The sequence below is a fragment of the Alligator mississippiensis genome, chromosome 4 (assembly GCF_030867095.1).
Source record: "Alligator mississippiensis isolate rAllMis1 chromosome 4, rAllMis1, whole genome shotgun sequence".
NCBI lineage: Eukaryota > Metazoa > Chordata > Crocodylia > Alligatoridae > Alligator > Alligator mississippiensis.
The window spans coordinates 74,235,138-74,252,248 of record NC_081827.1 but is presented as its reverse complement, the minus strand read 5'-3'; the positions used below and the strand labels follow the sequence as shown (position 1 = coordinate 74,252,248).

The window sequence follows — 17,111 nt, the reverse complement described above, 5'->3', positions numbered from 1 at the left end:
AATGAGCTGAACCTAGATGCCTGACATCCCAGGTGAGTGCCCTACCCACTGAGCTAGAGTCAGTAAGTATTCAAATAAAGGAATATAAAAAGGATTTTAAAAGATGATATGGAGATCTTGGAATTTCTATCTCAAGTCACACCAGTAATTGAGGGGGAAAAAATATATATATATTTGTTGTTGTTCAAAATACACTATTTGTTTCTAACTGCCCATTTCAAACACCTTGTTTGGGTAACTGTAATCCTGGTTTAAAATAAAGAAAACAAAGAAACATAGGTCAGTGTCTCTCTGTTGTCAGTTAAGATCAAATCAACCTAACCATCACCAGTGTTTCTGCACAAGCACCAATGGGATACTTCAGTTACTTCCATCCAGAGTAGGGCTGGCTGTGGGGAGATTGGTCTTTCACAGATAGGAAAAAAGATGAGAAGCTGCTTTCAGCCTGATTTAGCTGGGTAAATTTCAGGCCCCTCTGCTTGCTTTCTCTCATTGCTGTTGAACTGAGAACACACCTCTGGCCAGGGCACTGTTTTGATTTGCATGGTTGGACTTCTTGAAGGCTGCCCATCAGACTCTTGTAGCTCAACATGTTGTTATTGGTGTGGTTTTACTCTACAGCAAAATGACTAATTTTAGAAGAACTTGTAGGCTTAAGTACAGAACTTCATGTGGGTACTTTTTTTTCAGTTTATTGAAGACACCGCAGACAACTCCTCCCATATGCTGTCAAAAAGGTACGCATCACTTCATTCTTGGCCATAAACACATGCATAGAAGAAATTTATTTAACATTTTGCCTGTTTACAACATGGAAATGTCTGAAAACAATACAGAACAACCTACTTCAAGTCAAACGGGGTAGGGTGCCCTGAGTTTTAAGGGTCATCTTAGTTTGAGCTGGCTTCTTACCTGGTGTTTTAAGGCTCTGTCCTGCAAATTCTTAATGGCGTGACTAGTCTCTTAAGATAATGTAACTGCTTAGGTAAGCACAAATACTTGCAGGCCTAAGTGACTGTAAGATCAGGTAAATTTTGTATGTGGTAAATCAACCCTGAATTATGACACATGTTCTAAAATCATGTTTTTAAAGTCTAATGCTCAAGCTTGTTTTCTTGTAGTGCTCCAAGGTACAAGTTGTTACCTACATATATGTGAAAACAACTCCCTGTCCCAAAGAGCTCACAATCAAAAGGGAGGAAAACCTAAACTCTTTGCTCTACAGTGCTGACTCTTTGAAATTAGCTTTGGCAACAAATGCATATTTCAGGAAATGTACAAGTATTTAAATATGTTCAATCTGCAGTAGAAACCACCTGTCTACCCCTTAACAAAATCAGGCTGACAATAGGCAATAGGTAGCCCTTGCTGAGGGGTGCCTGGTAGGAAACTTGAGACTCATCACTCTCAGACCACCCTATTAAAAGAATAAAAACAACAAGACAGTAAAATGTAAGAGCTAACTGGCCAGAAGTGCTGTTTTGAAGTGAGCAGTCCAACAGAGATTTTTAGATGCATCACTCGGAAGAGCAAAACTTAGTCCTGTGTTAATAAATCAGCTAGGTTGAACAAATGTAGGTTCTCAGTTGTAAATAAAATGTAAGAGATGAGTGAATGGACAACCTTTGACTATCCTGTAACTGTGTAAATTGTCATCCTTCACCTCTATCCACATAGATACCTTTTGATTCAGATGATATTTACCTATCTATAGTAGGCCTTCTTCTACTGATCTTTGTTAGGACTTTACCTTGACAATGATAGGAATTCTACATGGGGAAATATGGTAGAATAGCACAACACGTGCTTCCAGTTTTTCAAAAGAGGGTATTATTCATTCATAGATAGTTGGGGATATTGCTTCATGAGAAGCCAGACAGCTACACAAGCCAGTAATAGTAGAGATGGCCTTAAAACTAGAATGGTGATACAGTACTGGTCGCATGCTGGCTTGTCCCATTCTGGATACCACCCAGAGTTGCCTGTAAACAAAGAAAAGTGAATTATTTTCAAACTTAATTGAACTTTAAGCAACAAAGTCTAAATATATCAGTTTTATGATACGTACCTATGATTTTCTCACGCTCTGGATTTTCTAAAAGAGGAAGAAAAGAAATAATAAATTTGCCAGTTACCTAAAATTGTTCATTAAAATTGTTTCTATGTAGTGGGTTTGGTGCTTTTCTTGCCTGAGTAAGAAAAATGTAATGACTGCACTGAATAAAATGTTGAAAATACCAAAATGAGAGAAAAAAAAAATTATAGCCAGCTTATTTCTGTGGCCTTGGTTGAAAGAGATGTTGCCTATATCAAACTTGCTTCTTTCTCTTCTATAGTGGCTGATGTACAAGGAATAGAATTTGATGGTTGTGATATAAAAGTACCACTACTGGTATTACTTTTTTTTTTTTTTTTTTTTATGAGCTACCTGAGCCCCCCTATCCCTACCTGCTGCTGCCGCCGGAAGGAGGGGCTGCATGCCATGTGGGGGGTCCCTGCACCCCACAAACCCCCACCATACACATTCCCCACCCCACCTCCAATATATGTGAGACTTTATTTTTAAGTTGTTCTTCAGTCCCTTCTATATATAGCACACAAGCACAAATCACGATAAATATTTTTTGTAACAAAATTAAATATGTTATAATAGGTGTTTGACTTCTAGTGGGTGATTTATTTTTTTTCTGGTTCTAAGATGAAACCCAATCCCCCCTCCCCCCCCCAAAAAAAAGCATTTCTGGGGGGCAAGGGGAAGGACTCCTGGTGGCAAAGGTATGGGGCTAGGAGGTGGGACTTCCAGTTCCAATGTGGCAACTAGGGGGTGTGAAGGGACGGGGCTATTTACGTGGCCCCCTGACAGCTTGCCAAAACTTGTTAAGCAGCCCTCTGCCCAAACTAATTGCCTGCCCCTGGACTAGTGTATATGGGGTGTACCCTCCACCCTTTAGATTCAAGCTTGATCACCAAAGCCAAGAATGCAAGATATAAAGGGCCAGAATGACAGCAAATGAAGAAGCAGCCTAACTAGCCCAACAATGAGGGTACTTTTCTAGGAACAGAAAACCTCTCCCTTTCCAGTCCCTGACACCAGGACTGTGTATATATGTTGCATTAAATCTTAATTGCCTAAAAAATAGAAATAACCCTTGGCAATAGGAACTGGAACGTAGGTCTTTCCCCCACCAGGTAGGAACAGTCAAGCTATTTGCTCACTCTCCTTCTGGTAGTCTGGCTCTTGCATTCCTTCCTGCACAGTGGCCCAGCTTCAGCAACTGGGAGCATACCTCCAGATCAGCCTGCCCTTCAGTCTAGTTGTTGTTGCACTTCTTGGGTATGGACAATATGGATTCCAGTCCCTTCAGACGGAGGAGGGCATACAGCCCGTGTCTTCCACTTCTGGGCAAATGCTTTTAGCCATCAAATATTGTGCAAATGATAGACACTACCAGCACCTCCGGTTGTGCTCGAGAGTGACTCTAAGGTGGATCATTTTGTACTGGGTTTAGTGCTGTCAACTATATATCAGGTGTGTTCTGCAGATGCCTAACAGATCCAGAACTTAGGCTAACTTTAGTCACCTCCGGTCTGGACCGTCCTAGACTTCAGGCAAGAGCTAGGCACTTATAACATAGATCTCTCCTGAGCATATGCACAAGCCTGAGCAGGAATGCCAAGGAATCTTTCCAGGACAAAACCAGAAGCATCTAATGAGATGTTTTTTGTGACCACTGCAGCAGGGTTGATCCTGGATCAGTTTGTGAGGCTTGGCTGTCTTAGTTCAGTTTAGGTGCCTAGAAGAATGATTGGATCTAGCTCAAAGTGACTTCCTTCTCTGGCAACCCCACATTCCTAAAAGCAGTAGCATAAGGATGGATGCATGAGCAGGGCATTAATCTCAGGTACTGCCTAAGTGGGGGCAGGCACCAGAATGGAGCTGGTACAGCCTCATCCTTCTGTTTTGACCCCCACTTCGCCCCCTACTCTTTCGAGCTCCAGTCTCGGCAGCAGTGCGGGGCATCCTGGGAAATGTAGTTCTGTCAGGCACTGGTGGACAATAGATGAAGTTTGCTGCTGCAGATGATGATGGGGAGAGATATCACCCCATTTTTTTTGCCATGGAAGCAAGACTTTTTGTCAGCTAGACATGTGTGAATGCCACAAAAAATAAAATAAAGCCATTTCAGCTGTGGCTATTGTGCACTGCCCATGCTGGAGCCTCTGGAGCCAGAGCCTTGAAAAAAGGTACAGGAGGAAGAGGGAGGGAGGACTGGCCTGGGCACAATCCTGGCCAGTTATACCTCTGCCCAAGAGAGCGCTGAGAGCATACACCATCCTGCTGCTGCAGAGAGTAGGAGATAGTTTCCTTATTTCTCTCTCCTGTTCATGTGTATCGCTACAACCTTTGACTTAACTATAGGTTCTAAAGTATATTTAGAACCTATATCCTGTGACTTGAATCCACTGACACTACATCTTATTTGTGGCCTTTTTCTCTGACATCCTTCAGGAAGATAGATTAGCCTTAAATTACCACATAGGTTGTTTGAGCATGAGTCACCAGGACAGTTACTGCAAGCTCTTCCTGTTTGATATGGTTTTCTTCCATAATTCCCCCTGCAAAAAGGAACAACTTTATTCCACTGTTATTCTTGTTGGAAAGAAATGTAATGACTTGTGTTTTTAACAGTTTTTTTGGAATTCTTTATTAGTAGGAAACACTCTAAAAAAGTCCCTTTCCCAGAACGATCAGGGAAGTGGAAGAAGCCAGGAATAATTAGCTTCTGTGTTAACACAATTATCTTTTTCTCAAGTTTGACATGGCATTCTTAGCATGAGGTAGCTGTAAACTTTGAAAGCTTGATGTATGTAGCTATCTTGTCACAGTGTATGTAGCTATCTTGCCACAGATCTCACAGTGGCTTACAGATACACACACAAGAATCGCATGTTTTTGCACTTTTAAATGAAGTGGACTCCCTGTCTGATGCTGGAGGATCGACTACTGCTTAACCTTGGAAGAGCCTAAACCCTCTAGACCTCTCACTTTGCCATTAAGTGGTACCTCTATGCATGCCCAGCAGCACCCCCATCTTGATAGGGCTGAAAAGTCACATTCCTAGCTCACTCTAATGCCCATTTGGGATCCAGAACCTAGGCATCTCTCTCAAGGGGCACAGCTAATGCACACCAACATACTCAGGCTTCTTATAAAAAGCTGTTAAGAACAATAGAAATGTCATGCTGAGTCAGACCACATGTGCTGTTTGCTCTCATAATGGCAGAGTGTGGATGCTGAGGGGGAGGGTATTCATATTACTCAATATTGTAGCTCAGAGTAGATGCTATAAGCTAGTTTTACTTGCAGGTTCCTCTTCCTCCCAGTGGAGTCATGCTCTGTACTTTGCACTTCCTCTGGCCCAGCAAATCTCAAATTCTTTGCCGTCCAGTGGCCCAGCTTTAACAGGGATGAATGTCCCTGTCCAAAGTAGCCCATAGCCTAGTGGTTAGGATGCTCACCTAGGCGGTGGGAGATATGCTTTAACCTCCTCCCTTTGAGACTGAAGAGGGAATTAAATCTTTCTCTTCCTGAGCAAGTGCTCCAACCACTAGACTACAGTAAAACAAAGTGGTCTCCTCTTCCTTCATTTTAAATGATAACAGTGAGCTTTGCCTGTCATTCAGGATGTGAATCCTAGCAGGAAGGAGGCACCTCCCTGCAACACTGGGTAATTCCCTAAAGAGAGAGTCAGCAGGGATTTCAGATGCATCTGCCCTTGGTGTTTCCACATTGGCTAGCTTTAACTGGGTGTATGGGACTCCCGGCTCAGTGTGCTTTCTGTTCTGGATCCCATTGTAAGGCAGTTAACAGTCTCTGGGCACCATAGAAGGACCCCAGCAAGGCAGCAAGGAACAGGGTTCTGGATTCCATCCCATGGGCCCAGCATCTATAATCTTTTGTTGCTCTAAGCTAACTGACATAGTGGCATATGTCCAAGGGAGGTACAGTTTGATTTAGCATTGGATTAGCAAGAGAGTAAAGAATTCAGGTTTGTAAGAGTATCTAAGTTTCAGCAGCAGTTCAGGGGAAGGCCAATAAGAAGCTCTCTTGTACAGCATCCCGAGTGGTCTCTTGACAGAGGTATTTTAGAAATCTAGCATACTGCATGAACATTAAAGCATTACTGCATTACAACAATGGTTGGCCACTTTGGGAGAATGCAGTCTTACAGAGAGAATGTTGGTACTTCTAGGATCCCTTGTTTTAGCCCTTCATGGGCCTCACTCATTTCATAGATTTCATAGACATTAGGGCTGGAAAGGATCTCATAAGATCATCAGATATTGGTTCCAATTTACTGCATTCTTCCTGGACATCTAGAGTTCAGCCAGTCTAGAGCAGGGGTTTCAAAGATGCGGCCAACAGAGCCTTATAACCCAGCCCATGGTGCTCCTACAGGAGCAGGGAATACAGGGGCAGGGCAAGCAGGGATGTGGCTTGCTACTTAAATCCCAGCTACAAAGCCTTGTTGGAGGCACATCAGGAGCAGGGGGGCAAGCAATGCTGTTTGCCACTCCTGGGTCCAGATTGCAGTACTTCTGGAGGCTGAATCCCCAGGGTCTGATCGATTTCAGAGGCATGGATGAGTCTGATGCCCCTGCTCTAGAGAATGCCCTCAACTCTTTGAGCATTAGCCAAATGGGCTTCTCTGAGACTGCTGTGAACTGCTACTCTCAGATATGGCCTTGTTAAATAAACTTTAATAGAATGACTTACGCTGGCCCATAGTTGCAAATAAAATGTGCTGCGTCAGGTGCTCCAAAACCTTCTACTTTAGGGCAAAAGTGAACAGCACAGCCAACTTTGTAGCTGTTATCCCAAACAACCTGAAAAGAAATGGATGTCAGGTACTACAAAATAGCAGACTTAACACTCATGGGACTACACAAGGATTGGCTGTTGTCATTTATGCCACAAATAGAGAATTGACAAGACAGAAGTATATCCTAAGAACTCTTTACAAAACTAAGCTATAGCTACTTAAACACATGAAGTTCATAACAACACTGACAAACAGGGATTCTTTCAACTGCTGTATTTGAATGTGTTAATGTTATGTGGGCAGACGTAGTCTTTGGGTAGAGATGATCTCTTTTATTAGACCAACTAAAGTGTTGTAAAAAAACTGTTCTTTGCAAGCTTTTGGACGTACCCACCCTTCCTCCAGCAAAAAAAAAAAAAAAAAAATTGAAAATGGTGAGAGATATGAAAGATAGTCAGAAATCTCTCGGGTATGAAAAAAGCCGGTCTTTAGAAGGCAGCTCTACAGGAATGCAAATGTAGAAGGGTTACAGGAAACAAAAGCAAGTTGTTTCCTGTAGGCATCAGATGTCAGCCAGGCTGGCAGGGCCATAAAAGCAATGTTAAAAATTAGTCCTGGTTGTTGAAATTGGCTTGTATGCTATGTTTTTAATATTATGTGATGAGAAGAATATTTTGACGCAGTGGTTAGTTTTTTCTTGCATGTATAGAAGTCAGGTATATTTAATTTGTCTTCGTTACTTTATAGTGACCTACGAACTATCCTCTATATGAGGAAAATGGTGTTTTTTCAAAGATATGATGTGTAATAAGGGCCAAATTCTGCTTTTATATCTCTGTCTCTTGTACTGAGGTTAATTTCCCTACATGCATTCAGTCACGTTGGGAGAGAGAGACCTAAGAGTATAATTTGTCCCAAGTCTCTAAAGTTACAATTTTTCCAGCGTGAACAAAACATTTTTAGCTGCATTCCTGCTTCCTGAGATCACATGAATGTGACTTTCACAGAAATTAAAGCCAGAAGGGACCACTGGACCATCTAGTCTGACCTTGTACAGTACAGGCCACATGCTTCATCCATTATTTCATATCAAGCCCAAGCTGTACTTAGGTCAAATATTTCAGTTCTTAAAAACAAAACAGAACAAAATGTTGCATGCTGGGGGTAGAGAACAAGAAAGTTCATGGCATCCCAAAGCTCCTGCAATGGCAGGGAATTGTTTAGGTGAGAGATGCCCAGATAATCCCAGCAAAAAAAAAAAAAAGAAAAACCACCAAGGTTCTTGTCAATCCAACCTGGGAGAAAATTCCCATCTGGTTCCAAATTTGGCAAATTAGAGCCATGCCAGCATGCCATACTTGCCAGGTAGCTAAGATGATACTCTGCACTGCATAGAGCACAAGCCCATCCAATTCAGCATCCTGTATCCAGCTGTGGCCAATCTCTGATGGGTCAGAGGAAGGGGGCATGGGGAACCCAGAATCATGCACCCAGGTAAAATATTCATTCCCAACCTCTGCTAGAAGTAAGATTACTTCCCTTCCACTTGATACACCTGCATCCAAGGGCTTATTAACCATTTTTGCTACAGCATCGCTCATGCTAGGGGCATTATCCATGATGAGACCGTACATCTTTAAGTCAATATTTTCCAAGGTGAAGTTTCCCATTCTGCAGAGAGATTCTGGATTGTGGGTTCCTAGGTATGTTACCTCTTGGCTGTATTAAAATGTACCTTGTCAGACTGACAGCCTAACCAAGCAAGCCAGAGCACTCTAACAGTACCTTTCCCTCTCACATTTTGTAGTGCCACCTCCAGCCATTCCACCTGCCAAATTACCTTGCAAAGATTTTTACATCCACTTCTAAATTATGGATACCCATTCACTGATATCTCTCTATTGGCAAAGACCTTTCTACTTGAAAATGACTTCCACGCTTTATTTTAAATAACTTAAAATATCTTTAGCAGATTTGTTGCTCATGGAAAAGTGTTACAACACTCTTGGAAGCCAAAGTCGTTTTTAAACTATGACCAGAGCTCAGGCAATGGTAATGCAAGCTCCTCCTTACTGCTGTGCCTCAAGCATTGCCTGGAAAGCCCACTCCTTGTTGTAAGCAGTTAAGTCTTGATCCCTGCTCGATCACCAATCTCTTTGCTGAGGCTGCCAACAAAAGAATGACTCATGCAAACAAATTCACATTATATTTAGACCATAGAAGGCAGTACGAGAATTTTATATGCAAGAAGAAATAAATCATCTGGCTGTGTTCTCACATGATTTCTAGATTAAAGAGAATACTGAATTCAGCCTCTACCAATTGGTATCTAATTTTGGATGGATGCTGTAAACTGAAAGCTTCCGTAGCAAATTTTCACTCCCCATTTCTCTTTTTGAGCAAATGCTTAAATAATTATTGCTGCTTCTAGGTTGAAAATTTGCACCTTATTCCTTATTAGGGAGGTCTTCTGGAAAACAAATAAGATTCAAGTATAAAGAAGTCTTAATTTTAATTTTTTTTAAAAATAGCACAATAGACATTCATATGCCCCAAAAATGTAATGTTGGGACAACATTTTTGAAAATGGTTCAGTGAATTTGGCATGGGAACCTAACACTTTTATATTACAATGAACTGAAATTGATAAAGATCAGATAAAGAAATGTAACAAATGACTTGCCTGAGTGTAATGGCCACACACGTTGCTGCAAGTGTTAGCGGTGTAACTATAGTACTTGACCTCACTTTGCCAACTGGTGATGGCCGCAGTCGCAGAAAATAATGAAAGGGAGCCAGTCCATATGTTTTCTCCAACTGGATTAAATTTGGGATGGGCCTGTCCTTTTATCTTGAGATAGATATTGTGTTTAAACAGGCATTTCTTTGCCCATGCCTTGGCAGTTTTTGCCAGATCTGGGTCCCAGTTCTGTAAAATGTAACAACAGACGCACATCATTTTGAGTCACAGTTATGTAATGTAGAGAAATTGCCTGGAGAGGCCACTGGCAGATGATGTAGATTTGCTCAGTCTTGGCCACCTCTGAGAGAGAATCAAACAATAAACAGTTCTGTGTGTTCCTTTATGATAAGCCTGACCACTCATTCACCATCTGTTCTGCTGTGTCTGAACTCACAAGTTTAGAAGTTAGATGCTAAGTTTGATTGGTACATAAGTGTAAACAGATAAATTCTTGTGTTTAAAAAATAAGTTTCAGGAACATTACAGGTACTTTAAAGGATACCCCACACACACATATACACACCCCCACCCACCCACCCCTACAGTCAAAATAAAAGCCTCATTAATGCATTTAGGTGTAGCCCTTTGACTTTCAGAGTCAGGTGAATTGCATACCATGAGATAAATTGATAAAGTTGCTGAAGCTCTAGCCATAAACTTGGACCAAAACATTTTGTATGTGGAAATGTTTGTTTTGAATCCATGTTTGTATAAGCAGATATTCATTTGCATATGTAAATGAAGCAGATCTGAGAACTGCTTAGACAGGCATTTGCACAGGAGTTGGGAATGTTTTTGCACATACAACTTGCTGGAATGAGGGAGTTATGCCTTTCTGAAAGTTCAAATCTGTGAGTGTATATCTATATTATGTTTTAAAGTTTCCTTTTAATATGTTTCTGTATTCTTTTTTTTTAATTTGATTTGAAGTAGAATTTCTCTAGCACACCTTACAACTGCATTGGTCTCTGGTGAATTATGCTTCTTATTGTCAGATTAATAGCAATTGCTCTGTTAAAGGCTATTCGCAGAATCCTACTTTACTTAACATACCCAAATAGTAGTTATGCACAGTTAGTGATCCTATTCCACGTGCAGTGGAAGCATCCACATAGCTACTGAGTCTCCACCATAGCCTGCACTCTGGCCAAGCAAGTACATACGTAGGTAACATCAGTATGAATCTTTCCGTGGATTGTATTGGGGTCTGGAGCAGGTCCAGAGACTGTTTTATTAAAAACTACAACTGGTGAACAGGGGAAAAAAAGGTAGCCAAACACTATTCACAGTGAAGAATTTGACTGGCTGCATTCCTCAATAATGCTTAGGTGCAGAGCAGATTGATGAAGCCATTGTGTTGTAGTGTTGTTGATTACAGAAATTGATATGCCTTCATCTTATCAGTTGTATGGGCCACTAAACTTGGGAGTACCTTTTAGATTTGTAGATAATGGAACCATAACCTCCCAGTAAAGTGTAAAATAATGTTAACTTTAACATTTCTTTAGATGATGGAGTCATTACAAACATATTCAGCAGTGCTAATTGTATTTCTTGCAATTTGCATGTAAATAAAAAGGAAGTGGTGTTTTGTATATACTTCCTTTTTAACAAACAGTAGCCTTAGTTAATTCTATTTCATTTTATGTCTCAACCTAGAATTCAGATCTGAGATAAGGATGCCAGGTGAAATAATGGAATCCTTTTGCCTCAGTTGTTTGTCTGCGGTTTTGAAGCAGTTCACGGTATGTGGTTTTGAATGAACTTTTATTTCACAATATAATTGGCTCATCTCCCACTGTTTCTCCACTTCAAATACCTCATAGTAAAATAAAATCCTGGTGGGTGGGGGGTTTAAAGAATGTCATGATTTTTAGTTATGGTATTAGCTGCAATATTTTTTTAATGCACATCACAAATGAAACATCATATGTGTGTTTAATGTAAAGCAAATCTGCACATAATTGCTGCAGTTTTAAAATGCTGCCTCCTTAGTAAGATATAGCAAGGTTTTGATAGGAAGAGCACTTTTAAAACAGCCTATACAAGAAGTCAGGTAAGACTTGTGCTTTCTTTGTAAGTTGTTAGAGTGTTGGAACACAAACACTATTTTCATGATTGTAAATAGGAGAAAAAAGGCTTTTTACAACATCCAATCAAAGGAATCATGAAAAAGAAAAAAAGCTTTGAAGCTATTGTCTCAGCAATGTTACTCATAGTTACTATATAAGTAAGTTCCCACTACTTAGCGGCCACTTATTTACCACGATGGACTCATTTTTTGACAAATTCAATTTTTGAACTGTTTGCTGGAGTCATAGATGCATAAGTCTTCGAACAGAGAAGCATATTCTTTCTTGGATGACTAAAATTCAAGTCAGAGCTTATGTGTCTCAGTTGTGCAGTCTGAAACTTCAAATGGAAATTTTTTCCAAGGAAGCAGTGTAGCCTAAGAAACAGCATGTAAAGTAAAAGAACTTTACCTAAAAGCTCTACCAAGTAAATTCACAGTATCCTTCCACTCCAGATCTAAGTTTTAAAGGCATGCTTAGAGCTTCGGCTCTCCATTACCTGCTAAATAACTGAGCTGTGACAGTTTAAAACAAAGAGGATCTTCAAAGCATAATCCTCCAGCATGACAAAAACGTTTTAAACATCAGCCTGAAATGAAGCAGGGGTGAGGCAGCTCTGCATACAGCTACGATGATTAGACTGATTGAAATTATTCTAGACATTGTCAGGTTTTTTCTTTTCTTTTCTTTTCTTTTCTTTTTAACTATTTCTTATGACCCCAGGAAGTTGCAAGTTGTTTTAGAAGCTTTCATAACCCATTAAAGGTATTTGTAAATACCAGCACACTATTACACACTCCTCATTGTACATAGATGGTGAGCATTCCCTTACCATGTGAAACATGTTGCTTGCTGGAGGATTCACGCTGGCTCAGAAATTGTTATGAACTCTCACACACTCCTCAATAAACTGTGAATCTCTAATACTAGGCAGAGTATCTGACTGATACGAGTAGCAGCAGGTGGAGAGATCCAGTAATACCAGCACATGTAGTAAAAGTCTGATTTCCATGATTCTTGGATTTCGCTGTCCTTTCAGCTTCGAAAGCTTGAACATTTTAGCTTTATAAGGTTCTCTTAACTCTGAAGGCAATGTTTGGTCTGGCAGGCTTTCAGGCTGGGTTTTATCTTGAAATGACTACCAGAAAGAGTATGTGTACAGGAAATATATCAGCTTCAGCAGTCTAAAGAATGAGGAAGGTAACACATCATATTTTGTATTTAAGCTGTGAAGTTTTTTTTCCAACCCTCCACCCCCATTTTTTTATTTTCGTTTCTGGTTTAATCTGTAGTAGTTTTTTTCTGAAAAGTACACACCCTTTCCTGTCTCTCTTCTTTTTCTCCACTCTGTCCCCTCCATCCAAAGTTACCATCCCATCTCCTGAAACCTGACTAGATTTTGCATTGAACAGGATCTGGCCATTACTGTAGTTTGTAATTTGTTCTCCCCATGCACCACCAAGGGATTTTGTTCTCTTTGAATCAACACCATCTCAGTATAAGAAACATTCATTCCATCCAGGAAGAGCACAAACCAACTGCAGAGATGTCCTCAGCCTGACAAAGGGTTTTTAAATCCGAAAGCTTGCCAAAATTTTTTCCCAACTATTTAAGTTGGTCTAATAAAAGGTATCAGATTCACCCAAAAAACCTTGTCATTCTGGATGGGGACACTTATGGACAAGATGTTTAGCTATGTTAGAGAACAATGAGATTTACTGGGATTAATATAATTGGGGCTAACTACAGACATTTGGGGACATTAGGGGGAAGTTGAATTGGTTCAGAATCGTTACCCAATATCAAGTGAGTCAGGATAGGGGAGGCTAGCTGGGGGTTGGGGGTCCAGCCAGCTGGAGGGGAATGGGGGTCCATCATAGATGTGAGGACAGGTATGGCCCACAGGTGGAGTAGGGGGCAGATGCAGGGTTTTGCTGGGGTCTGGGAGTGTCTGGCAGGGTCTATGTGGGGGGGGGGGGAATCAGGGGCTACTTTTTAGCCCCCCGAACTCTCCCCAACAGACCTACACCCCTATCCTTCCCGCACCAGGACTTACTTGTTCTGCTCTGTCAGTGACAAATGCTGATAAGTGGCTGCACCTGGAGCAGCTTCTGGGATGGGGGTTGAGAGGGTTAGCTGGGCGGGGAGGAAAAAGGGGTGGGGAAAAAATAGCCCAGTGGTGGGGGCTGTGGTGAGAAGAGACGCCTGGGTCTGGGCTCAGTAACTGGGTTTTCCCAGCCTTGGGCTGCGCAGGGACAGTGTACAAAAGTTTGTTGCACCAGTGTGATCTAAATCGAATAAGTTTGATGATACCACATAGACCCAGGTTGATCTTAAACCAGGTTCTTCAATTTTTAGACTGGTTTGTGTGCATGGCACTTGTGTTCAGTTACAGGTTTAGACTGATCAACCGTCACTGAGACCAGGTCTGTAAGTGTAAGGTTGGCACTGTGACAAGCTAAGTTTAAATTGGGCAGCCATTTTGAACCTGAATGAACTTCCTGGATGCCTGTACTTAGGACAGGAACGAGCGCTATACTCACAGGTCTCAGACCGTGTTTGCCTTATTGTACAGCAGCCGTTAGCTGTGCGCTCATTTTAGAGCTGTGCTTGGAGGTGCACGATAGTTTGATTTCAGCCCCAGGTTGATGGCTTGTGGAGCAGATCATTCACTTACCAAGCCCCAAATCCACAATGGGACTTGGGAAGGACAGGACTTAGCTCTTACATTTCTTCTAAGGCACCTAGATCAGGGAATGGAATTCACTACCCGGGGTAGGTGCCCAACTGTTGTGCTGTGCGCTGCGGGGAGCATTACATGCCTAGGAATGGGCTTCACAAAAGGCAGCGCTCTGAGCAGGGACTGCTTTAGTAGCTAGGAGAAAATGCGTGCACACGCGTGAGAGAGAGAGGTATGTTTGAAAGTACAGCCCTCTCCTGAGCTTAGCCACCTCCCTTTAGGATTGCCTACACTGCTGCAGGCCCACACTCTGGTGCTTTTGGGCACACTGTACTCACCTGAGTCTGCAGGCCTGCTCCAGACCAAGGATGTGCCACTGAGGCCTGTCTGAGCTCTTCCCCAGCGCCCGCTCTCAGGCCCGCTGGAGACAAAGTCCTCGTGAAGGTGCAGAGGTGAAGCAGCTGTCCTGAGCTGTTGACAGCTCTGGAGCGAGGGCTGTTGGGGCTGCTCCTATTCCCCTCTCTGGATGCTGGGATCCGCCACTGCTGCCTCAGTCTAGACAGGCTCTGTGCGAGATCAGGATTCGCAGCCCTTACCCCTCTCCTGGATGAAAGCTTTATCAGCCCTGCTAGCTGTAAGCAACCATAAGGCTGCCCTCCAGCCTACCCCTGTCAACTGCCTGCCTTGAAAACCTCTGAGTGCAACCCCAGGAGGTCTCCAGACAAATCCCAGAGCCCTGCTGAACTGCGGGGTTGGAGGGCCAGCCTGCCTTGCTCACCCCCCTGCAGCAAGTGTGCCTCACCCAGGGGACGCAGGCCACAAGTGTAGGAGTCCACTGCTTGCCTCTGTCCCACTACTTCCTCCCCTGGGCCTCCTTCCCCCAGCACCCTTCCACCCTGTACTTAAAGCTAGTCATGGGAGATGACTCAGGCAGGCTGGTTTTGCTTCCAGTTACAGACAGGATTTTGCTTCTGGTTATAGACAGAGAGGGATTTCTATAAACAGGGCTGGGGCTGGTTTAGGGCAACCTTCCCTCCTTGTCCTGGTTATTTAGCTACAGAGTCATAACTGTGAGGCTCCTTATTCAAATAATTATTTTTTCAGGCAAATGTCTATTTTTCTATCTGCTCCCAGAATTATTAACATAAATTGTAATAAAATATACAATATTTCAGTCCTAAAGCAAACAATAAATGGAACAAATACTGTTGAAGTCAGGACAGAGTAAAATATTTCATAGGTCATCTGCAACAGGGGCATTCCCCTGAATAATCTGGGACGGGGTACAACCTAACCTGGAGCTTTGCTTATCAGTGACTTGGTGCCAAGTAAGACTAGGTCAATCTCCCATGTGCCTGGCACTCGAATAAAGATTGCATTTGTTTTTTCAGTAGCCAAAACTCTTCCGGGTGTCCCTAAATGTCATATGAATGCAGTGGGGGAAGTCTGTTGAAGAAACGGGCATCACATGAACTTCATTGGTCAAGGCATTTTTTTCCTTGAGCACTATGCTTCTGTCTGTCCAATTCACAACCCCTGATATCTTTGTATGTGTGGTTGTTGTAAGAAGGACTGGATCTTGTCTAGCAGTAAGTGACAAGATATGTTTTGGGGCCCTTAAAATGTTTCTGGGGCTTTTATACTCTTCTGACAGAGCTGGGACATGCCTCTTCCTTTCTGTCTTTACATTATCGTTTTCTCTGTAGCGTGGCTTAACTGTTATTTGTCTCTGATCAGAGCTTTCTATCCTCTCAGGACTTTTTTTGAAATCATTATATAGACTTATATTGTGGGAATGCTGTAGGTAAAAACAGGGAACACAGGTCTCATACATCTCCATTGACTACCAAGGGAAAACACATTTCACTTAATACACATCTTTCCTCTTCAAACATATTTCACTTAATACGCATCTTAATACTTGTTACATAAACATGTCTATGTATATTAACATTTTATCTGGAATGCTTTTCACCAGTTTTTACACAAAAGATATTAATCTGACATTCCTTTCAAAAAAGCTAACCTTGCTTTCTCTGAAATAAACGAAAAGGCATTTACTAAACTGACTTTTTCCTTCTGATTCTAACACTCGCATTCAAGCAGAATATTTTCAATAAAGTTCTTACATTTTTTACTCAGGCCCCTGACAGATATTACATTTAAGATGTGATTAAGTGGTTAATCAAGTTTTTAGTAATCCAGACACATGATCGTTCAATCAGTGGCCTGATAAAATGTGGAATAAGCCACAAAAAATGTGCAATCCCCTGGCTGGGAGCCTCTGTCAGCTGATGCAGGGCTTCCAGTTGCAGGTTTGCAAGGAGTGAAGCTCGTTACTTGCTCATGCAGGGAGAGCCTGAGATCCTGGGCATTATGATCCCGGGCTCCCTTTGCACCAGCAATATGTTGCGATGGGATTTGATAGGGGTGTGTGAAGCAGACTCTATTCAATTTGGATTTGCCCCAAATCAGGGACAGTGATTCAATTAGTTGATTTGGATCACTGTCCCTGATTCGATTCGGCCAAATCTGAATCTGAAGAGTCGATGCTGATTTGGAGAATCAGTGATTCAGATGTAGACACAGCTTTAAATATTTTTTTCTACATACCTTAAGGTACCAGGTGTGGCTTGTGAATGCTGTGATGCTGCGGCGGATGGAGCATCCCACGGGAGTGTGGGGGGGGGGCAGGGGGAGGCCCTCCACATGCTCAGCTGCAAACCCGGAAATGGACCAGAAATACTTCTAGTTCACTTCTGGGTCGGCCGGGGAGTGGGCAGGAGGCCCCC

The 17,111-nt window shown here is 42.2% G+C and overlaps 1 protein-coding gene across 1 annotated transcript; it reads right to left on the bottom strand.

Moving 5' to 3' along the window:
• Window positions 1–684: 684 nt before the first annotated feature.
• LOC102566191 (glioma pathogenesis-related protein 1) lies at window positions 685–16,909 on the bottom strand. Its single transcript, XM_059726105.1, is given in 7 exon segments — window positions 685–1,982; window positions 2,069–2,095; window positions 4,535–4,617; window positions 6,779–6,888; window positions 9,508–9,753; window positions 12,472–12,823; window positions 14,658–16,909. Coding segments are annotated over 6 exon segments (843 nt in total). The 5' UTR covers window positions 12,697–12,823; window positions 14,658–16,909; the 3' UTR covers window positions 685–1,830.
• Window positions 16,910–17,111: the final 202 nt, after the last annotated feature.